Here is a 23,832-nt window from a genome sequence, read left to right on the forward strand (position 1 = left end):
ACTATGGACTCATAGTTTATTATCAAAGAGAAACGGGCAATGAGTGGTATAAATGCAGTTACTCTGCAACTACTAGAGATCGCTCTGGACCAGAAGGGAACCACCAGACAATCTTAATTAAGGAATGCAACCCAGCTAGCCTTGTTGCAGCAAAGAATTTTGTTTACTACCCAAGAAAACACGTACCAATGAAGAAGTGGCGCTTAGCAAATAGTGCAAAGTTTTCCATGTGCAGAGGGAAAGTTGTTTTTCTGCAAAAAGTGCTTCCAAGTTCAACCCCATGTGTTGCAAGCTGACTTAAATCTTCAAGTTAGCAATTGTCTACCACACAGTAGAAGGGGAAAAAATGTTTCATTGCAACTGTAGTGCTGTCAGGCTTGAAACACTGGAGCATGGTTTTTTCTTGTTACCTGCCCTGAACATATTAATACTTCCAGGTGCTAAATATGTGCTCCTTTTGGTTGTTGTGTACTATTTTGTTTTCATTTCATTTCATTTAATGCTTTTTATTTTTATTTTACTGTTGTAAGCCAACCCAAGGTCTGGGAGGGCTAAGGACAGCAAAGTGAGTAATTAAAAATCTTACTCATCTGAGATGCAACGTGAAGCAATTTTACCCTCATTCCACATATGCACATTTCTACTCCCCAAGTCGAATATGCAGTAAGCAGAACAAAATGGCCAATACAGTGAGTGGTACATTTTGTGTTTCCCCAACAGCACCAACGCATACTCGTGCTTTTGTAAATCCCTTTCATTTTTATAAGAAAAAGTAGCAGAATACTTTATAATTCAAGGCGACAATTAACATAAAATTGTAAAGTTGGAAGGGATCCTCGAGGACCCTCTAGTCCAACCCCCTGCAATGACGATGTCCAATACGAGGATTGAACCGGCAACCTTGGCATTATCAGCACCACACTCTAACCAACTGAGCTACCCAGCAGATTCTAGGCATACTGACTGGTCTTATTGAACAGGTCAGCCGGTCTGTCTGTGCAGCAAATATAGATAGGTCCAGGCTCCGTGTGTTTCAGACCAGTTCTTCCATCTTCATAGCAGAGCAGTTGTCTGGATATAGACTGGTCGGGCAGTGTTTTGCGTGTGTCTCTGTCCCATTTCCCTGCCTTCATTGCCACTGACATTCTGCATGTTCAGTAGCAGCCAAAGCATAGCATGGCCAACCTCTGGGCCTCCAGAAATTGCTGGACTACAATTTGCACCAACCCCGACTATTGGCTGGGCTGGCTGGGCTTGAGGTAGGGGAGTTGGGAGTCCAAACACAACATCTGTTGGGCCAGACATTCCCAGCTCCAAATACTTTGCCAACACACTCTGAGGTTCAGGTGCCCAGGAGAATTAATAAGCCTTTAGTGATGGGTGACATCTTAAAGATTAAAGTAAAACAAGTGGGCAAGACAAGGCTGCATTCAGTACACAGAGTTGCAACCCTGTGTTTCTAGTGCATTTTCCCGAGGAAACAGCCTTGCAACTCAAAAGAAGAAGCTGAAAATAAAAAATTGGGTATGGACAGGTAATGACATGAGACAGCTTATTTTGGCAGACTGCCTTTTTTATTGCATGTGTTCTGTTTGAGAAGTACAAAAAGAACCAACCGAAGGACTTGCATTTCAAAATTTGCCGTTTGCAAGTTACAGAATTCCAGTTTCTGCTCGACCGTTAAAAACCTCACACGCCAGATTTATCACTTAAGTCTTGCCCAAAAGAAGTGTGTTTCCTAGATCCGAGAAAGGCAGTGATATCTTTTTGTACATAAAAAAGGGACACACAATCACTTAAAACCTCATTGTAAAAAGGTAGTTATGGGTAGCTGAGTTGTACTGAATGCAAGTCAGGAGTTGACAGCCTGGTTTCACACGCTGGAAAAAAGAAGTATTTAGCTTATCAAAGATAAAGAGCTTTGCGGCAGTAATATACGGAAGGCACCAACTGTTTGGTTGAAAACTCACAATTATGCTTTATTTGAAAGGTTCTTGCTTTACTGTTATGTATTTACAGTGCCCTAGTGTCAACTCATTCTTCTGCCTACACTTTTTGCTAGAAACAGAAGCGTCTTGCAAGCTAACAAGTGTAAATGGTGAAATAAAGAAGAGCCTAAAACGGTGATGTATGTGGGTTACCCCCCCACCGCTAAAAAACCCCAAAGCCTTTACCAAAAAAAACAACAAAAAACTGTTCAGCAGAGAGAAAATTCACATCCATGTCATCCTGTACATTACAGAAATCATATTCTACACCAGCTAGCTGTTTTTCAAGACAGCTCCGCCTCCCTCCACACACAGTGTAACTTAACACACATTTAAATACTGCTTTGGAAGTGCTGACATTCACCGGTTTGGTCCTATCGATACACACCCCAACAACACCCCCCCAACTTTACACTTTGGACATGCAAAGGAGATGAAGGCACCCTGTCCATCTTTGACCCACCCTCTTCTACACAGAACAGCTTCTGAGGACATTTGCTCTCCAAACTCTCTTAACGCTCTGACACAAGTTGGACCGAGATAAAAGCCAGCCACGCACATTAATAGACGCTAACTCCCTTAGGCTCTGCATGCTGAGCCTGTGCTCCCAGAGAACTGCAACTACAAACGCCAGTCTAATATGATTCTAGTCCCTGGGACTTGGCAGAAACAGGAGCTCTCATCACCCCTTAACAGGCTCCGTCCTGTACGCTGAAGAATGCCACACCCAGCACTTCAGGTGCCGAGTGGCAGAGGGAGTTTGGAAATCCAGTGGAGAAGTAGCCGCTATCAGGGAAAAAAATGCAATGCAGAAGAGGTAGATAACAAACGGTGGCTCCGGGACTACCATGTGGACCTGGCACACAGTGTACAAGGACAACACTACAGCCAGTAGGACCAGAAGTAACTGGAAAAAAGTGCGCACACCTCAAATACATGCTTCCACCTCTACGTTCCCCTCAGGTTACAAAGCAGAGTGTATAAAATTTCTCCCACTAGAATTCCAGAGAAGTCATACGCCTAACTTTTAAGAACTCCATCACTTTGGACAGACCTTTTAATTTGAGGAGGGGGCTTCTTTCACACACCATTCAGCTACAATAGAGTGACTGAGTGTTACCGTTGAAAAGGGGGTGGGAACATTGAAAGCCACATAATAACCTGTTTTTTATTGTGTTTTTTTAAAGAAAAGAACGTTCTCTAATGCACACAGGAATGGCTACTAAGCGTTGGGGCCCCGAAATGTCTTTAGCACACACACACACGCACATTATACCTTACTAATTTCTTGGTGCATGTTCCTAGGACGTCAAGACTATATACAATCGGTTCCTTATCTTTTCCCCAGGAGTCCTTAGACTAAGGCTAAGGTTCCACTTTAAAGGTAATCTTTGTGCAAGAAAGCAGGTATGGTTTTTACTTAATCCAGATTGACTTTGGAAAAATAGAGGCGTTCCCAATGGCAAGGAGGCAGAGGCTTAAGCTCAGTCCTATGGCTTTTAGTTCCCCCCACCCCTTTTTAAAACGCAGTGAGAACTCATGATGCCCAGGAGACATCCAAATGTCTTTTAAACTTTCTTTGTTCATGCGTAGAATTCTTCTTGTTTCTGTGGTTTCTGATAGCCTCCATTTGACTGTTTTGGCTCATCCAGTGAGTAGCTTCCTTCGTCTTTTTTCTTCATTCTGTACAGCATGAACCCAACTAGGAACCCAGCAAACAGCAGACCTACTAATCCACCAGCGATGACCCCTGTGGAAAAAGCAAGTGCCGAGTTAGATGCATTCAGATTAGAAATAAACAAAGTGATAAAGTATTTTTTTCAGGGGTGGGGGGAACCCCAGAAGCATTCCTGCTCGGTATCATGTCCTCGGAAATCAAGAAAACGCGTAGACCACTCTTTACGTACACCACAACCACAGCAGCAAGAATTCTCATAGCGGAAAATTGGGAAAGCAACATAATCCCCACCAAATCTAACTGGTTAGCTAAAATGATTGAATATTCACATCTTGCAAAACTAACAGGGAGAGTAAAAGGAAACACTGTTGAAAAAGTTAATAAAGAATGGTTAATTTTTAAAGAATATCTTTAAAACTATATGGACAACGCAAACCTCCAAGCAGATTCAGACAAAATCTTGTAAATAGAGGGAAGATAAGGTAAAATATGTATAGACAAACATAAGGAAATGTGGAAGAATCACTGCGACATGCGTACTCAATCTGAGTTAAGATTGATAACACAGCATTAAGAGGAAAGTGGAAAGTCAAATGTGTGTGGTGTGGTGTCCAATGTAAAGGTACGAGGATAGGTAGAAGAAGAAGAGGAGTTTGGATTTGATATCCCGCTTTATCACTACCCGAAGGAGTCTCAAAGCGGCTATCATTCTCCTTTCCCTTCCTCCCCCACAACAAACACTCTGTGAGGTGAGTGCGGCTGAGAGACTTCAAAGAAGTGTGACTAGCCCAAGGTCAGCTGCATGTGGAGGAGCGGAGATGCGAACCCGGTTCACCAGATTACGAGTCCACCGCTCTTAACCACTACACCACACTGGCTCTCAGGTATTGTATGAAATGTATGTGTATTGCGTAACATCTGTTGAGTTTTATGTCATTAATGTGTGATAACAATAAAGATTATGTTTATAAAAAAAGATAAAGTATTCCCCTCCCCCCCAAGCAAACTTGGCCACCTCACTGCTCACCCCTAATTCTAGATCATTTATGAACAAGTTGAAAGAAGCACAGGCCCCAATACCAATCCTTGAGGAACTCGACTTTCTACATCTCTCCATTCGGAGAACTGTCCATGATGGCTATGGTCTGCCTCCACAACTGGAGGCACTAACACTTCCAAATACCAGTTGTTGGAGATCACAGGAGGGGAGCATGCCCATGTACTCAGACCCTGCTTGAGGGTTCCCCACAGGCATCTGGTTGGCCCCACTGATGCGTCTTACGTTCCTCCAAGAGTGACCAACGCTCCGTAAAAAGAACAGCCAGCCACAAAGGAATGCTACAAAGGGAGTTGCTTATGTGGAATCTACAGTCCGGATCAGGGCTAGACAACATGATACCCTCCAGATATTGTTTGGTCTATAAATTCCCATCATCTGCCATGCTGGTTGGGAGTTGAGAGCCCAACAAGGTCTGAGAGCCTACAGATTCCCCATTTCTGGTCCAGATGAAACCATCCAAGTGTTCACCTTTGGGGGCCAATCTTTTTCCTCCAAGCTGCTAAGAATGGGGCATACGACAGTATTCTCCATTGAGCACAGCCTTCTGAACACATATTTAAGTTCCAGATCATGTGCTCTCTACACAAAGGCCCTGCTCACCCTCCACATGCTGAGGAAGCAAGAGTGGGGATGCACTAGTTGTGCTTAGGCTTTGTCATCTGTTGTCACAAAGCCGTACAGTAAATTCAACCCGCAAGATGCTTGCCATAGTACTGGGTTGCCCTGGGCATAATTAACCATACAGTGATGCCAAGGTGAGCAGCTACTCTGCAGCAGCTGTTGAGGTTGTGACAAGTGTAGAGCTCCTCAAGTTCATACTGTGGCTTTGCTGTGCAGAAAACAGTATGGCAGCTCAGCAACAGCTGTCAACTGAGATAGTGCTAGGGGTTGCACAATAAGTAGTTTAAACTAAGCAGGGGAAGAGAGGGAGAGGGAGAGGGAGAGGGAGAGAAAAGATCATCTACTTTCACATACCTCCTAGAACTTCTTTCCTGTCCATTATTCCTTGGGCGGTTCCTGCAGATTTTGCATTCTTCGTTTCTGTATCTATTGTTTTACCACTGGGCTGAGATTCCACTTCTAGTACTGAATTTTCTCCATGTAGCTCAATTGAAAAGTCATCCTGCATAGAAGAACAACCACGCCATTTTATATTTCCCTTCCACAGATTCAGTGCATGTATGTTGTTATTATTATTATTATAAGAGTTTCAGAGGCAGCGCTGCTACTCAAAGTTCTATCATGACATGTGCTTGAAGTCTACATTTAAACAGTCTGCAAGCTATAGCACAGGTCAATTAACTGCATTTCGGCATAAGAGTTTAATTTATGTAGCAACATGGTGAACAGTGTCTCGTTCTTACCTTACTTCCAGAACCATCCTCAATTAGGATGCCTCCGTCATCGGGCAGAGAAGGGATTTCATTCTGGTCACTAGAGGATACTGTAGTGGGACTTGCAGTATCCAGACTTCTCTCACTAGTCGGCACTAAGTCCAAAGCAGGTGTTGCATCATCAGTGCTAGATCCTTGATGGACATCTTGGTGGACTTCTGCCTCAATGAAGTGTGTGCTAGAAATTTGCGACGTTGTGGTTCTGACTGTGGAAATGTGGTGAGTCGCTGGGATTCTAGTCGTTATGACTGGAGACCTTGTTGTTCCTTGTTCAGTAAATGAGTCCAGCTCATATTCTGTAGCTACTGCTGTCTTGTCGGTCACCAGATCCATCAATGGGACTAAAGGTATGCTTGTTTGGGATACAGGTCCTCCTGGATAGTCTTCTGTAGGGCTGTCTGTTTGCTGTACCTCAGGCTGTTTGTATTCCAAGTCAGTTGTGGATTCGGGCAACAACGACATATTTGTGCTTCCTTGTAGTGGAACTTTTACGAAGGTTGCAGGATGGCCTGACAAAGAACCCAAAGCATCAGTAATCGTTTTAGCCAGTACACAGGAGGCCTCTAAAAAAACACTACATTGCGTAAGAGAAAGCTCACCCAAGTGGTTCAAGAAGTTTGAGGAATCCCTGTCTCTTCAATAGCCAATTCCCACCCCGTGGCCAACTAATTATGACACGCCTCTGAAGTTGTAGAACACACACACACACACACACACACACACACACACACACACACACGTTGACTATATTGGTCTCTGTCAGGGTACTTTCTTTTATTATTAATGTTAATGTTTTTTCTTAAAAAATGAAATCCCTACTTACAGGATTTTAAGATTTTAACATGCAGTCAATTTTAAATGAAATCTGAACTAGCCACCATTTTACTATCATTTGTTGTTCAGTCGTTCAGTCATGTCCGACTCTTCGTGACCCCATGGACCAGAGCACGCCAGGCCCCCCTATCCTCCACTACCTCCTGCAGTTTGGTCAGACTCATGTTAGTAGCTTCGAGAACACTGTCCAACCATCTCATCCTCTGTCGTCCCCTTCTCCTTGTGCTCTCCATGTTTCCCAACATCAGCGTCTTTTCCAGGGAGTCTTCTCTTCTCATGAGGTGGCCAAAGTACTGGAGTCTCAACTTCAGGATCTGTCCTTTACTATCATAGCCATTATTATATTCTGGTTATGGCAGGGACTACAAAATCTGGATGGCCCCATTTGATAGATGTGGGGAGGCTTTGGCCATCCCAACGTTGCTGAACTACAGCTCCCACCAACCTCAGCCAGCATGGCTAATGGGCCAGGGATGATGGTTGCTGTAGTTCAGCAACATCTGGAAGGCCAGAAGTTCCCCAGACCTGCCATATGGCCTCTGTCAAACTCACTAGGCGGCCTTGAGTCCCGGCCTAACTTGTTAGGCAATAAAGGCACAACAGAGTTACTCTAAGGAGGACTGAGAGGCAGGATGGGTTGTGAAGCAGGAAAGACCCAGATTCAAATCTCCACTCAGCCTGAGGTTCACCAGAATCTCTCTCCCTCTCTCTCAGCCTAACCTACCTCACAAAGTTGTTGTGAAAATAATAAGTGTGTGAAGAGCCATATACACTATCCTGAGCTTCCTGAAGCAAGGCAGGGTTTTATATGTCTTAAGTAAATCATGCAAGCAGCACCTTACACATTCAAAAGCAGTGTGGCATTTGGCCTTTAGTTAACTATAAGCTTACAAAATTAGAGCTGTTCAGGAAGCGCTTTGTTCACAGCTAAACAAACACAGAAACAAGCATACCTGCTCCAGAACCAGAAAAAGAGTCGTAATCATCACCAGATGAGTCCATGTCTTCAGGTGGGAAACTGATGTCTGCTGGTTGCTACAGAACAAACAGGAAGCAAAGTACATTTAGAATATTCTCCGCTGATTGGCAAAGCTGGAACATTCAGTATTGAGAACAAAGGGCAGCTAGTTGCATTGTGTAAAGTACTGTACACTGCTTTATTCCACCTCCCAACTCCTTTCTGAATATACCCATACCGTAAGCTACAAAAATGAAGCTTGCTGCACAGCCATAGTGAATAATAATTACATGCAGAACAGAGATTAGAAGAGCCACAGAGGAACTTATTATTATTATTATTATTATTATTATTATTATTATTATTATTCATTTTTGCATAGCAATAAGACACAAAGATTCAGAATCATGCAAGGCACACATGAAAGATTTGTATAAGGGTTCTAATTTACACTCTTTTCCGCAATGTGTCTTTCAGACACTTACACAAGCAATACTGGAATCATTTCATTCCACTATTTGTTTAGAAAATTATTGGCGAGAGAGAAGAGATGCAATTAGTATAATTAAACTGATACACATGGTCAAATAAATAAGTAAGTAAGTAAGTAAGAGCAGAGGGAAAGTACGAATTGGAAAATTTCAGAGCAACTTTCATTAGGGAAAAAAATGGTTTGCTATGTGAAATTTTCTGATGCCTTAGAGAGTGATCTAATTTAGCAGTTTTACTTTCTTTGAAACAGAGAAGCTTGGCCAATATCATACTTGCAACTGACATCTTTTCATGTTTATGAAATGTGGGGGGGTGGGGGGGGTGGAAAAATAAAAGAACTGGAAACTTTTCTGCTCTGCATCACTGCCTGTGGGCCATGAAAAAGGCACACAGAAACTCTACTCTTGTAGTGAATGTGTGTTCAGAATACCCCTGAAGCCATTACATTCTTTGGCTGCATTGTATCAAATGTAGAAATTACAGAGATTCTCTTCAAGCCATTTGGCCAACTGAGAGCCCTCAACACAAACTTCCTTATCCAAAAACAAACTTGGGAGCATCAGACGAACTCCTTCCCCAAGTCCCTTTTCACAAAACACTGGACACTACAGAAACACAACATGCCCTCATTTGGGCAGACAGGTAAGGTAGGCAATGACAGCTTTTCACATGTATTTTGGGCTCATCCTCCATTTAGAGTGCTGCAAGGCTGTTTTCTGCAAACTTAGCAGTTATATTCCCCTTTGTATGAGTGCCTATACAAAGGGGAATACACACACACACACACACACAGAGAGAGAGAGAGAGAGAGAGAGAGAGAGAGAGAGACCTTCCCTGCAGGGTTATCTTATCTATATGGTTTGATTGCATTTCTCCATTGTGTTCTAGCTATGTCAGCATGCCTCTTAAGCATCCTTTCTACTGTTAAAGGAACAGCAGTTTTCCTGCCTTCAAGAGGATATCAAACTAGACTTAGAGCAGAGCTGGGGAACCTTTTCACTCTTGAGGGATGCATATCCTCCGGGTTATCCTGCCAGGGGCTGCCGGAGCAAAAAGTGGGCAGAATTTGCAGCCCTGTGCTACTCTGTGCCATCGCCATATCCCTCCTTCCCTCTGGCCACAGTGAGAAAGAGGGTTCCCAGAGGGGTGGTCTAGGAAGCCAAAGTGGAACGCCCTGTGGAACGCCCTCCCACCAGATGTCGAAGAAAAAAACAACTACCAGACCTTTAGAAGACATCTGAAGGCAGCCCTGTTTAGGGAGGCTTTTAATGTTTAATAGATTATTGCATTTTAATGTTCTGTTGGAAGCCTACCCAGCCATATGGGCGGGGTATAAATAATATGTTGTTGTTGTTGTTGTTGTTGTTGTTGTTGTTGTTGTTATATTATAAAGTGGGCCTGCAGCATCTGGAGGGCCACATGAAATTAGGCTGGGTGGCAGTAGTGGAAAAAGGTTGCCCACTGGAGGGAAGGATCAGTTGGGATAAATTGTCACCAGCACCAAGACAGACGACCCTATCTGCATGAAGTTGTTTCCATACAAACACAGTTAACAGTCTTGGCGGTTCTGGATCTCATGTTTGGCTCTCCTCAAATAGGATTTCTGCATCACGTCCCACATAGGAGTTCCACATCACAGACCCTGTGTGTCAATGCAGAGCCTCTGAAATAGCAATTTGTCTCTTACACATAACTTCCACTGCCACATCACAATGCTTACATCTGAGGCAAGGATTAGGAGGAAACGGATTTTGTGCATTTTTATGTCCTTAACCCTACAGGATTTACAAGGCAACCTTTCACATTTGGGTTAGCAGCACCAAATGCTTAAGGCGTACACAAACCATTCTGCTGGCACCGAAGAAAGCTAGTTACAGATCATTGCTCTGGAGGTCTAAATCTGCCCAGAAGATCAAGAGAAAGTTCCCCCGAGGATGAGAAACCAAACAACAGTCCTGGGATGTTTGGCAGCTTTCGTTCCCAATGAGGTACTGGAAGCTCTCTTAGAACTTATCTCATGGATAAGTTTCCTCATCTCATGGATATCAAGTGAAAGGTTTCAAATACTAGACACTTTTCAGTGATACTAAAGCATGCAATGTGGATTCTGTTCTGAACACTTTCTTGTAGAAGCTTGTTCTATGCAGGTGTTCAGTTTGTTAAAATAAAAAAGCATCTCTATACTGGAGGTAGATAGCTACAGGGGAGACTTCTGGTAGCCCTACACTCTTCTCATGAACTTGTGAGAAGCGCTTGTTACTTTTCACCTGCAGGCATTTTTGACTGCACATGCATTCCTTTAGAAGTTTAAAAAAAAAGTGTTACAGGTTCTACGATTTTGGCTCTCAAGATATCAAACAGTGTTAGAAACTGGGATAGAAAATCTAGGAGCCCAATGGCTCCTGGGACCTAGGTTGTGGGGACCAAAAACAGATTATCTAGTCACTGCTTTCTTTTGGGGGGATGACAACACTTTTTATTATTTTGATAAGCATGAACCAATATGCAATTCACATAAGAGACACATTGTTAATATCACATTTTCATCAGAAACTGTTAATACACGTTTAATTTCCAAGTACGAATTCCAAAGGATCAGCACACCCCAACCCGCGCATTATTGTAGGAGTTGCGGGTGCAGCCTCCTTGAATTGAAACCTCCAGAAAGTCCTTTGAACATCTCTACTCTCTGGTTGGGTTTCTTTGATAACAAGAGATTGACACAACTATTTCCTATTAGAGTCTTTTGTTGGGTTTTCCCTATACTCCCAGCAGCATTTGTGAAGACACTCTGAATACATGTATTTCAAGGATGTCTCAACTGGAGGGCTGTGGGTGGGAAGGATCTTTATTCTCCAGGTGGAGACAAAGTAATAGTCTCTTCTTCCCCACCCCATTTCAAATGAGACATGTGTGGGAAGTGTTTTAAGACTCTCATGCTTTTTCTTGATGCTTTCCTAAAACAGCTGGATTATCAGCTTGAGTTATGCCCATAGTATTTACATCGAAACGGGGTGGGGGTGGGGGAGGGACTCCAATATTTTACAGGCTACATACTAAATATCTTGGGTAGGTCATTATGCCATGGACTATAGCCATTATGCCATGGATTATGGATTATGCCTTGAGGTGGACCACAAGGAACCTATTTCAAACAACACCATGAAGTGGAGAGCTGACTGAAGGAAAGAACTGTTGTCCCAAAAGGTACAGCAAGATGGGTGCTGGCCCTAGGAAGGTGTGTGTCACTAGGGCTCTGCTTCAGGCACCAAAACATATTGGATTGGTGCCAACTCCATCACTGGAGTTCCAAGAATATATTCTGCTGAGTTCAAGCCAGACCTCTTGTGGCATTCAGACCAATGCAACCAAAATTCTCTTCTCGGTTTAGTCTTTTTTTAAAACAAAAAACCCATCAAATTATCTTGTAGGGATTAAGATTGAGATCAGCTATCTCTGAGCTTCAATCAAGGACAGCTGTATGTGTGGTGATGGTTGGTCACCATCTGCTAATTTTAGCTGCTCCAAGTTTTCAAAGGGTTCTGAAGTTCAAGAACAAGGAAGGCGATAAGAAAGCTTTGTAAAGCTTCACCACTTTCACTCGCCACTTTGCAAACTGTGCAGCTGCTCATTTTACTCAGTGTGCAAGTTCTTAATGAGCTATATAGTGCCATGCACTTTGCTCAGCTACAGCCTGTTGGGCTTCAAGCAGAGCAGGTCCAACTGCTTAGACAAATCGATGGCTCTTAATGTGGGTTGCTTATTAAGGGAGGAAAACAAGATCTATTGTCATTTGGGGTTCTAACAAGATTGTCTCTGAAATTCTAACCCTCCCTTAGCTGCCCGCTGATAATTCCACTCTGGAGGGGGGAAAAACAAGTTCTAGAAAGTTATTTGACTGAAGCAACAGCTGCCTTTGGGTGAAAGCAGCTGACACAGCGGTGCTTGGACTGTACCACTTCAAACAGCCCGAGGAAGACTGCATAGTTGGAAGCCATCCCATGGGGTAGGTGGAATCCTGTACTTGCACATCAGGAGGTAGAAGCTAGATGAGAACTCTGCACAGTACAGTGGTACCCCGCTAGACGAATGCCTCGCTAGACGAAAAACTCGCTAGACGAAAGGCATTCGCTAGCGGAAGGCTGTCTCGCAAGACGAATTTTTCAATGGGCTTGCCTCGCAAGACGAAAAAATTTCCGATTTTTTTTTTTCTTTTTTTCGTCAAACCGCTATTCTCTCGTTGGTGCTTCGCAAGACGAAAAATTCGCTATACGACAGCACTCGCAGAACGAATTATTTTCGTCTAGCAAGGCACCACTGTATCTAATTTTCTAGCCTCAGCTGTTTTAATACAGAGGAGCCTTCAACCATGAGATCTGGCAGCTGTAGTCTGATGTGGCGTTATCCAGAAACCGATCTTATCATCCCATCAACAATTACTGTAAGCTAGACCAAAGACATCTGGTGACGTGTACAAACCATTCAGATCTTGTATGGAGACTGAACATGCTTGAGTGGCTTCTGTCAACTCAAGCTTGAGTTGGTAAATGAAGGAATACCAGAAACTCCATTAGCTAGGCTTGGAAGAGTGTGGAGAGCACCACACATCCTTCATTTAACTATATCTAAAAGTGTTTAAATCTGCTTGAACTTTTTTTTTTTATTGCAGCCCAATTTATGTTTCAGATCGGTACAGTGGTACATTGGTTCTCAAATGCCTTGGTACTCAAACAACTTGCAACCCAAACACTGCAAACCTGGAAGTAAGTGTCCCGGTCTGCAAACTCTTTTCGGAAGCCAAACTTGCTCCGTTTTGAGTGTTACACTTCTGTTTTGAGTGCCACACTTCCGTTTTGAGTGTTACACTGAGGTCTGTTTGTTTTTGCTATTTATTTTGCATTTTTGCTTTTGTTTTTGTGACTGTTTGGAACCCAGTTCAGCTACTGATTGATTGTGAGACTGCAGTACATTGTTTACTGATTTCATTTTACGGATCAATGGTCTCGCTAGACAGTAAAAATTCATGTTAAATTGCTGTTTTGGGGGTTGTTTTTAAAAGTCTGGAACGGATTAATCCATTTTGCATTACTTTCTATGGCAAAGCGTGCCTTGGTTTTCGAATGCTTTGGTTTGGGAACAGACTTCCGGAACGGATTAAGTTTGAGAACCAAGGTACCACTGTACTGTGCTGTCCTTGCTTGCTTTGCTGTGACGCTGCTAGACTTGCCTCCCACGTGAATAACATTTTAGCAGGTGTCTGATCCAGACAGTAGGTTGTCCTTGAGAGGGAGACACCAGGCAGTTTCCATGCTGACTCATTACTATCTCTCTCAGACACAGCAGGGTAAGCCTGGACAATTAATATCAGGGTATCTATTGGCAGATACGGCCTCTTGTGAACAAAGCCCATCAAGGCGGAAGATTAGGATGCTCAGACAACACCCACATCCTCCCTAGGCAAGCTTTGGCCATGACTTTAAATCTTTAGATTATTTCCCACCTGAAGGATTTACCTCACCACTTACTGCAATTAACAGGAAGCATGACGTAGGAGTAATCAAGGCTGATGCAATGAGGTTTTCCATTCATGGAATCATAAAATTATAGGGTTGGAAGGGACCACAAGGGTCATCGAGTCTTGCAACGCAGGACTCTTTTGCCCAACATGGGGCTCGAACCCACGGCCCTGAGATTAAGGGCCTCATGCTCTACCAACTGAGCTATCTCCATTCCTTTCATTCAAAGGTGAGAGTGAAACACTTTTAAAAGCAATTTACTGGGATAATTCAGCATTTCTCCCAACATTACATTAAAGCCATAGCTTTTATGTACACCATTAAGATACTGTATAGGTCAAGATGGCACAGCAGAATTATAGTGTGACAAAAAGTATGTCAGAAGAGGCAGGTTAGCCCACACTTTGTCCACAAGACACAAGAGAGCAGCCACCCTTTTCCTTGGGACATTTCCACATACTATAATTCTGGTGGCTGCACAGTTCGCATGGCTGGTAGCAAGATGGACTGTTGAGATCACAAGTGCCAAGAGTGTGCCAGGTCATCCAAAGATAAAAGCCAAGTGGGAGCACTCCAACTATTTGCAAACATGGGGTTGTTCACCAAGACATTGGTGTAGTTCATTGTGCGACTAACGAATACCTGGAGGCTCATCATTTCCCGGGAACTGCACACTTTCCTTTGAAAAATTATAAAATGTTTTCACTTATTTGAGTGCCCAGTTTGGTCCAACCAGGACCTATCCCTATGCTAGTTTGCACGTCAACAATATTTTATCTTGGGAACCTGAGAATAGTTACCAGTGTCTGAAATTAGCCAGGCACCAGATCATTGGATCTAGACTGTTTTCACACACTAATACCCCACTCTGTAGAATTCTAACAGTAATATTTTATGTGCACAATCAGAATGAATTTCTGGAACCAAATTGCTTTTTCTGTGCAGCCGGAGCAGGAGTAGTCACCATTAAGAAAAAAGAGGTCGAAATAGGCCAATATATATGTGGACTTTCCCTGGATCAAGTGACTTTCTTCTTTTAAGTTCTCAAAGTTCTTAACCTAGATCAAGGTTGTCATCTGAACAAGCCAACTGTTCAATTGAGAATCAATCACAGCCAGTCCGTCATTTGAAAAACAAGACTTTAGAGACGTCTTGCTCCAAAATGGCAACTAGGCATTCTGTTTTGGTGACTAACCTCGGTTTAAGGAGCCATTTGGCACCTAGCTTATATATCTTCAGTTTCCAACGCTGATAGTTACAGTTCAGATCAGGTTACAGATGGGTGTCATGGTGGACACATTATGACAGTTTCGTTAAGAAGTTTCAAGTTACTAGCTTCCAAGAATCTCAAGTAGCCCACATGGCCACAGATACCAGCTTCAGCTGGTTGGACCTGGGGAGAGGTGAAGACATGCATTCCTCATAAAGAAAGCTTCCCTGTCTGGTCACCTGGACACAATTCTTACTCACCACAGGTGACCAGGAGTGTGACTATTTTACAAGTCTCTGTTCTAAGTCCGCCAGCCAACTCTACAGTGCCAGTGCTCTACTGCTGGCATACAGTATTTTCCCCTTTTACAGACATCTGTTCCTACTTACAGTTAAGGAAGCACCATATACTAGTCCTTGGCTTCAGCAGGACGGAGCTGTACATTTAAAAAGACAGTTTTAAAAGGTGCCATTTCCTTATGCAGACCTCCATCTGGGGGTGTTCGAAAAGCTCAAAGAAAGGACTCGGCATATTATAACTCGTTCCTCTGAAAGCTGTGGCATTTAAGTACCTCCCTGCCCCTCAACCCTCTCACAAATGAAGCAAAAGTCATTAATAGTTTTGCCTGTTTAATAAGTTCTGCTCTTTGAGAAACATATACCAAGACATTGACGGACCTCCCAGTTTCTCCTGAACACGAGCCAAGAATGGATGGAATAATTAGGTAGCATAGCCTATTCCACATAAAGTGCTAAGTGATGGCAGAAATTGAATTTAACCCAATATAGTCATCAATAAAATATATTATGGTTTTTCGGGTTGTTGGTTTTTTTTTGTAACTTCACAGCAAGTACTGCTCTCCCCCCGCTGAGCTTGTATGGCCAGAAGGGGAAAAAGACAGTTAAGCATTTCAAAGAAGAGTTGAGTCGTGATTTACAGATGCTGCAAAATGGCACAAGAGAAGGTAGCCTGTCACTTCAGACTGCAGGTGGGACGGTCGTGGTTTTCAAATGCTCCCTTTGCATAAAAGATCCCATGCAAGTAGAAAACTAGCACAGCAAGAAGTGGGCTGGGAGAGTCCTCCTCTTCTTGCTAGGCTCGGTTTTGGGAAGGGTTGTGTTTACCGTGTTTAACCATGTTTCAATTGCTGCAATCCACCCCGGGACCTTAGGTTGAAGGATGGGTGATAATTAATTGTAATATCAGAATAATAATGGGGTGCCATAATAAGCACAGGGTTCCTGCCTGCAATCTGAAGCACTCGTCTTCTACCACCTGCTTCTTGTGTAGGCCAGGCTTCAAAAGTATTACACACCCAAGAAATGAAGAAGACTTGCAGTTGTTTGGAGTGTTGTCGTCACCTGAATCAGAGACATCTATTTACTCTTTATCATTGCCTATTCAACCCAGGGGGTAGGGGCAGAGCTACTGATGGATATCTGCATGATTTCCAGTAGGTTAGCAAGCAACAAAGGTACTTTTCCTTAAAAAAGAAGAAGAGTTTGGATTGGATATCCTGCTTTATCACTACCAGAAGGAGTCTCAAGGTAGCTAACATTCTCCTTTCCCTTCCTCCCCCACAACAAACACTCTGTGAGGTGAGTGAGGCTGAGAGACTTCAAAGAAGTGTGACTAGCCCAAGGTCACCCAGCAGCTGCGTGTGGAGGAGTGGAGACACGAACCCGGTTCACCAGATTACGAGTCTACCGCTCTTAACCACCACACCACACTGGCTCTGATATGAAGGAAACTAAGGAGGAGGGGACTCCCGTGTGAAATAGCTGGGAGCTCAACTCAGTGCTTTAAATGTATGTTGTGAGTGTGACCTAAGAGTCATCTCTTCTTCCCAAATAATCCAGGGAACTGCACTTTGTTGAGGCTGTTGACTTTGCAGAGCTATAATTCAGCATCCTTGCACTACAGTCCCCTGGATTCTCAAAGACTGCTGAAGTGGTACAATGATGTTTTAAATGCATGATGTGGATGCTGACCTCAGTTAAGTTCTGGTAATGAAAGCAAAACTCTAGACTCAAGAGTGTGTTCAGAGGCACCCCGATCTTTAAAGCCAAACTGCATTTCCTTTGCACTTGGCTCTTGAGGTTCTATTATAAGTGTATCTGACAAGCCTGAGGTCTGCCCATGCACGATTTAGCCTAGCATTTCCCCAGCTGTTGTTGGACCACAATTCCCATCATCCCTAGCTAGCAGGACCAGTGGTCAGGGATGATGAGAGTTGTAGTCCAAAAACAGCTGGGGACCCAGCTTTGAGAAACACTACTTGTCCCCCTTACTCCTTCAACCAACCAGACCCTTTTTGCCTCCTGGACCCGTGTCAGGCCCAAATATTAAATTCTGCTACCTCCCTCCCCTTTTTGTGCTTGGCACGCAAGTCCCATTATGCCAAGGACCAGACAAGACTCTTGGGCTCACAGGAAGTGCATTAGTAATCACCACAAAATTATCCCTCAGTGACCTAAGGATCAAGACCAATACTTAACACAAACTCAATTAGAGTAAAAGGATGACAGAGACATCACTAGGGGCATAATCTTACAAAAAAAAAAGTGGTATGTGAACACTCAGCCATCTCCACTTATTACATAAGTAATCCCTTTCACCACCCCAGAGGTGATTAGGCTTAATTCAACTTTTAGAAAGCAAGGGCTGAAGCAGAAAGACACCGAAACTGGCTAAGGGTTTGCAGCAAATTTTATGACAGAGCTGAAAGGGTGATCGCAAGCTGCACTTATTCCCTGTGGTTGGAAAAGCACATTAAGCCCATCAAGCTAACTTTTTTATTATTTTTACTTAAGACTCCTCCCAGCAGAGGTGACGGCCAATTCCTTTCTACTTAACAAACCATATACAGATGTCTTTTCCATCAGCCCTCACAGATGAAGACACAAACACACCCACATGCTCTTATCTTTCAGCTCTGTGAGGCCTGCTGAGCTGTGAAGGTTATCTCTGATCTGAGCACAGCAAAGCCAGCTGCATGGCACTGAGCAGTCTAGGGACCTGTTTACGTAGGCAAAGGGCCTTCTGTTGATGTATTCCACAAGCAGCCCCCAAGGCTTACAACTAAGGCTCCGGAACTAACAATTTCACAAGGAGCCACCTTCTGAAAGCTTGATGTGGCACCATCATGCTTATGGTAGAAACAGATCTGACCCTCAAAACGGTGGATAAGCTGAAAGCCGACAACCTGAGCACATCTGTATGTGGCCTGGATACTAAAAACCATCCTCCTCTTGCACAACTCTACCTGTGTATTAAGATTATATGTATATTATAATTAAGGGGCGAAATGCAATATAGGGAAAGCTGGAAGCCATCACAGGGTGGCGGGGTGGGGTGGGAAAGGGGAAATTATTTATCTTTTTTTAAAGTTATGTCATTTTTGTTTTCAAGTGATTTTTTTTTCTCTTTCTCTTTTTTGTATTTGCAAAATTGTCAATAAATAAGCCAAAAAAGGAAGATTATATGTATATAATCTGTGTATTAAGATTATATGTATATAAAGACTCTGCAAGTCCCCCTGCCATCAGAAGTAATGTGAGTGGCAACCAGAACAACCTTTTCCAGTCATGGCACCTTGTCTATGGAATTCCCTTACTAGGAGGTTTCTCCTGCACCATTCCAGGTTTTGGGGCACGAAGAGAACATTTGGCCAAGCATTAGACAACTCTCACACTGGAATTCCTCATTCTTCTGCTGCCTTTTTGCTTGAACTTGATTTATGTTTTCATTTCGTTTGTGTACTTGAACTTTCAACAAGCTTTTGACAAAGTCCTCATCAGAGACACCTTAGTGAGCTTAGCAGTTATGGGAAAATAGGGCAGGTGATCTTCTGGACCAGGTTAAGAAACAGGAAAAAGCTGACAGTTCTCACAATGGAGGGATGGAGAAATTGGAGCCCCCCCCCCAAGGAAATGGATTTGGGATACCTTTTAACTACCCCTGGGCCCCAATTAGGCCCTCCAGGCCTCTGCCTGACCCTTGAGCCTCTCTCTAGGCCAGATTCCTCACTTGCCTTGCTTCACACACTTAAGCACTTTTTTTTTTTTGCTCGAATATGTCCGTAACTCTGATAATTATTTTCGATTGCCTAGATAGAGGATAGCAAGGGGGCATGTGAGTTTATGTAGAAGCTGGCCAACTGCACAAAAGTAAAGCAGTTGCAAGGGGTTGCAAATGGAACTCTCCAAACTGGATGAAATGGGAAATAAAAATGGCAAACACTGTTCAGAGTAAGCAAGTGTGAAGCAATGCACATTGGGATGCAAAAATAAAAATCCTAACATATATATATATGTGTGTGTGTGTGTGCGCGCGCGCACACACTAATGGAGTCTGAACTGGCCATAAGAGAACAGGAGAGAATTGCTTTGAGTCATAGTTGCTAGCACAGTGAGGAACATAAGAGTCTTGCCGAAGACCCATCAAGTCCAGAATCCTGTTCTCACAGTGGCCAAACAGGTGCCTGAATAGGAAGACCCCAACCTAGGTCCTATGTCTATATGCAGCACCACTTTTCCTCACTCGTTATTCCCAGGAACTGGTATTCAGAGGCATGCTGCCTCCGACACTGGAAGCAGAAAGAACATTACCCCCAGTGCTGTCAAGTATCCCGTTTCCCCCGGGAATCTCCCTTATTTCAAGGCAGTTTCCCGCTGCTATCCCTTATTTTTTATATCCCTTTAATTTCCCGTTTTTTCAAAAGGAAGCAGCTCCTCTCCCTCCCCCTGCTGGCCAGGGACTAGGAAGACCTCGCCTCCTTGCAGCCTCAAAGCAAGCGGGAGCCATTTCCCGCGCTTACAGGCGTCGTAGCCCACGGGCAGCATTTCCAAAATACAGTAAGCCTACTGCACGCGTTCACACCAGTGCCGCCCACTTTTGCTTCTGGCTCCGCCCACCACTGCCATGTGACTGTCCCCGGGATAGGTGAGGCTGCTGATCCCTTATTTTCAAATCCGAAACTTGGACAGCTATGAATTTACCCCAACCTCCATGCATTTGTTTAACCCCCTTTTACAGTCATACACTTACGGCAGCAAATTCCAGTTTTAACCATGCACATTGCAATAGGACTGGGGTACAAAGCCTTGCAATACAAGGGTCCTAGGGAAGCTCGTCAAAATAAGAAGCTGCTCCTGAGGCCCACGCTCCATAAGATACCATCTTGCTTTTATTCAGTCTACAAACATGTCGGTCTAGCATACAACTTAGCTTTCAAACTGCAAAGTTACTCAAATGCTAGAGGAGTGGTTCAGATGATATACAAGAGCAAGCATCAATGCCAAGCATGAAACCTATGCATGCCTTGTATCCCTGCATGCATAGGTTTCATGCTTGGCATTGATGCTTGCTCTGAGAGCTCGCGTAATTTTTTCCCCTTGCGATATTCTAATCAGTTAGTCCCACCAAGAAGCAGGTAGTATACAAAGTGTTGCCAAGGTAAACTTTTTATTACTTTTTGGACACTTGCAGACTGGCTGTCTGAAGCAGATTCTCATCTACTCGCTCACACACCCCTCCTGAATTTAATTAAACACGGTGCTGATTGAGTACGTGGGCCAATTTTCTCTCGAATTAGCTTTAACCTTGAGTCAAAAGACATTTTGATAGACTGAAGGTATATATAAAAAAAAGATTTCCATTGTGAAGGACTATTGTGTATTTAGTCATGCCTCAGCATGCCACTTTAAGCCACAGTTCATTGAGTAAAGCCCTCAATTTAGTGCAGAGAAGAGTACAACATGCATTGTGCCTCTAAGCTTCTCAATTGAAGGGTGGGGTTGAGAATTGGGAATTTCAGATGCAACCAAAACATAATAGGCCAAACTTGGCATTGAGGCAGCTACAATTGCAGGTACTGACAACATACTAAAGGAGACAAACTTGAAATAACATTCAGTACTCCCTGCTATTGGTCAATAGGGACGTGAATCTAAATCTCAAATATCCTGAACTATAATCCCCCGTCCTCTTCTAGGTAACCCATAATATGCAGCCTTCATGCAACTATGGAGCATTGTTTATTTCATTTTTAAAAGACATCCATTATACCCAAGCACCACATTGGCAAATATACTTGTTTCTGTTGTCTTAAATTGCTGGTGGGTTTTTCCAAACATAAATACTTGTGATATGCAGTATCTGCAGTTAGCACTGTATGTCATTAAATTAATATGTAAGGATAGGGGCTGTGTGTTTGTGTGTGTTGAGTGCTAATAATTCACCCCTCATGTTTTCCTGGCTTAAAATTGTTGTCCCCATTGGAAAACAGATGTGGGAGGTTGAAACTCTCCTCACAGTTCCAATTGGGGGGGGGGGGAGAGAATCTGCAGCTGTTAAAAAATCATGACAGATGATAAGAACTCTTATATCATCACTAGTTTGGCCCAGTGTTTGGTATGAAGTTTCAAACAAGGTTCTTTCCTCTGTGAGGTATCTGAAATTGCTGCCATCACATGGAGAATCTATTCAGATAGATTAAAAAAAGGGGGGGGGAGGAATAACCACAGACCAAGTAAATCTAAAATAATACAAAAGTCAGGAACAAATATGCATGTGAAGTTTCACTCTCCATCACTTCCATTCCCTTAACAGGACAACCCTATGCATGCTTTTTTATTCATAAGAAAATACCATGGAGTTCAATTGAATTTGCTTCTGGAGCATGCATGGCGTTTTGAGCAGGAGTATGTATCAGCCTACAAATCACTTGAGGCAATCTACAAAAGGCAGGTTTTCAATGCTATTCCCCCCTTTTGTTATAATGCAACCTCCATGTATTGCAGATATCTAGGGTCAATACAGTATCTGTATTTTCAGGCAAACAAGAGGCCATGCACTCTCACCTGTGGAAACCATTTATGAGACTCTTTTTATCCTGTGAGCCACCATATATCCCATTACCCTTATGGAGCCAACAGTCTCTCTTGGAACAACTTTGAAGCTGTGTTGCAAAACTGAATAGCTTGCCACTAGAATACTACTGCTGCCCTTTTCAGCAAAGCTTACTTCTGCCTTTCAACGCTACATATTCTTGGATTCACATTTCACAAGGTGCAATATTTGCAGAATACCCGGACATTAAATAATAATTAAAACCATGTTAAGCTTAAGATGGCAAGAGCTGTAAGGTAAGAAAGGATTGGGGGGGGGGGAGAGAGAGAGAGAGAGAGAGAGAGAGAGAGAGAGAATTGGTCTGCAAATCTGTGCATAACTTACCTGGGAACAAGTTCCATGGAATTCAGGGACACTTACTTCCAAGAGGACATGTACAGGGAAGAAAACCAATGAAAAAAGCTGGCTCCAAGGCTCTTCATAGAAAAACTATAAGGACCCTTCAAGTACAACTTGGTAAATGTGCAAGGTCCTATTGAGAGCTCCCTTATCATTTACCAACAGTTAAGATGGCATGGGAGAGCTGCACCTTTTGATATCTAATCAAGTAGCTTCCCCATTCTCATACCGTACATGTCCAGAACTTGCAATGGCGTCAAGTGTTTTATACTGTGCAGGAGAACTTTCCAATAACAAGGAGTTGTGTGTCACCTTAGACTCCTCTCTTGCAGCTAGAATGCTCATAGATTAATCTGCTTTGTCAGATGAATCTGTAGACTGCAGGGCCTCTTATCAATCATTTTCCATCAAATGTGTGAAAAGCCTCTACGCCAAGTTAGCCAAAAGGTTCCTAGAAGCCAGGAGGTGCTTTACCATCGAGTCTAAACAGGCCTTAGATCAGAAAAGAACAAGCACTGCCTGCTAGACAATGTTTAGATCATCCAATTGCACCTTAGGCGTTATATCATGCCAAACTAGATCAGCTGAACTCCCACAATGCCTAGCAGTTCCAACTGTGCGAGTGTTGCAGCCTAGAGCTGATTTTTGGTTATTGGTAGATACTGGTATTATCAGTTTGCTCAGTACAGTAGCCTAAACTTTGGACTAAAATGGTGCTTTCATGACCAATTTTTTGTTTGCAAGACTTTACCCTGACCTAGGGACGCGGGTGGCGCTGTGGGTTAAACCACAGAGCCTAGGGCTTGCCGATCGGAAGGTCGGCGGTTCGAATCCCCGCAATGACGGGGTGAGCTCCCGTTGCTCCATCCCTGCTCCTGCCAACCTAGCAGTTCAAAAGCACGTCAAAGTGCAAGTAGATAAATAGGTACCGCTCCGGAGGGAAGGTAAACGGCGTTTCCGTGCGCTGCTCTGGTTTGCCAGAAGCGGCTTAGTCTTGCGGGCCACATGACCCGGAAGCTGTACGCCGCCTCCCTCAGCCAGTAAACACAATATTCCCAAGTATTTCCCCTCCTTATAAGAAAATAAGAACAGCATTGGTATTGTGCTCAGTCACAACAAGCAAAAAAGAGGTGGTTTCAGAAGTAGTCGCTCTTGTGCTTTCTATAGTTTTCACTAATCAAACTCCATCCATTAGAAGCTATCAAACATTGTTTCCTGAAAAGGGGTGTGGGAGGGAAAGAGAAACCATACCCCTGATCCTTTCCCATTTTGAGGAAGAACAGCTGGAGATCACACTTTTTAATGGGAGACTATGTAGGTGCAAGTCCACGTAGGAGTTCACTCCATCAAAACAGGATGGGGCAAACCCTTTATAACAGGCACTTCCAACTCCCAAGAGACCATGATCTACTCACATTATAAAAATACAGTGGTACCTCGGGTTAAGAACT

The 23,832-nt window shown here is 43.4% G+C and overlaps 1 protein-coding gene across 1 annotated transcript in view; it reads right to left on the bottom strand.

Moving 5' to 3' along the window:
• Window positions 1-1,552: 1,552 nt before the first annotated feature.
• Window positions 1,553-23,832, bottom strand: part of SDC1 (syndecan 1) — a 35,562-nt gene continuing 13,282 nt past the window's right edge. Inside the window, exons 2-5 of the mRNA XM_033142922.1 lie at window positions 7,908-7,989; window positions 6,091-6,629; window positions 5,702-5,849; window positions 1,553-3,738 (exon numbers count right to left, since the gene is read on the bottom strand). Coding sequence (XP_032998813.1) covers window positions 3,572-3,738; window positions 5,702-5,849; window positions 6,091-6,629; window positions 7,908-7,989 — 936 coding nt within the window. The 3' untranslated portion in view covers window positions 1,553-3,571. The remainder of the gene's footprint in view (window positions 3,739-5,701; window positions 5,850-6,090; window positions 6,630-7,907; window positions 7,990-23,832) is intronic.

The sequence above is a fragment of the Lacerta agilis genome, chromosome 3 (genome assembly GCF_009819535.1).
Source record: "Lacerta agilis isolate rLacAgi1 chromosome 3, rLacAgi1.pri, whole genome shotgun sequence".
In the NCBI taxonomy this organism is placed as follows: domain Eukaryota; kingdom Metazoa; phylum Chordata; class Lepidosauria; order Squamata; family Lacertidae; genus Lacerta; species Lacerta agilis.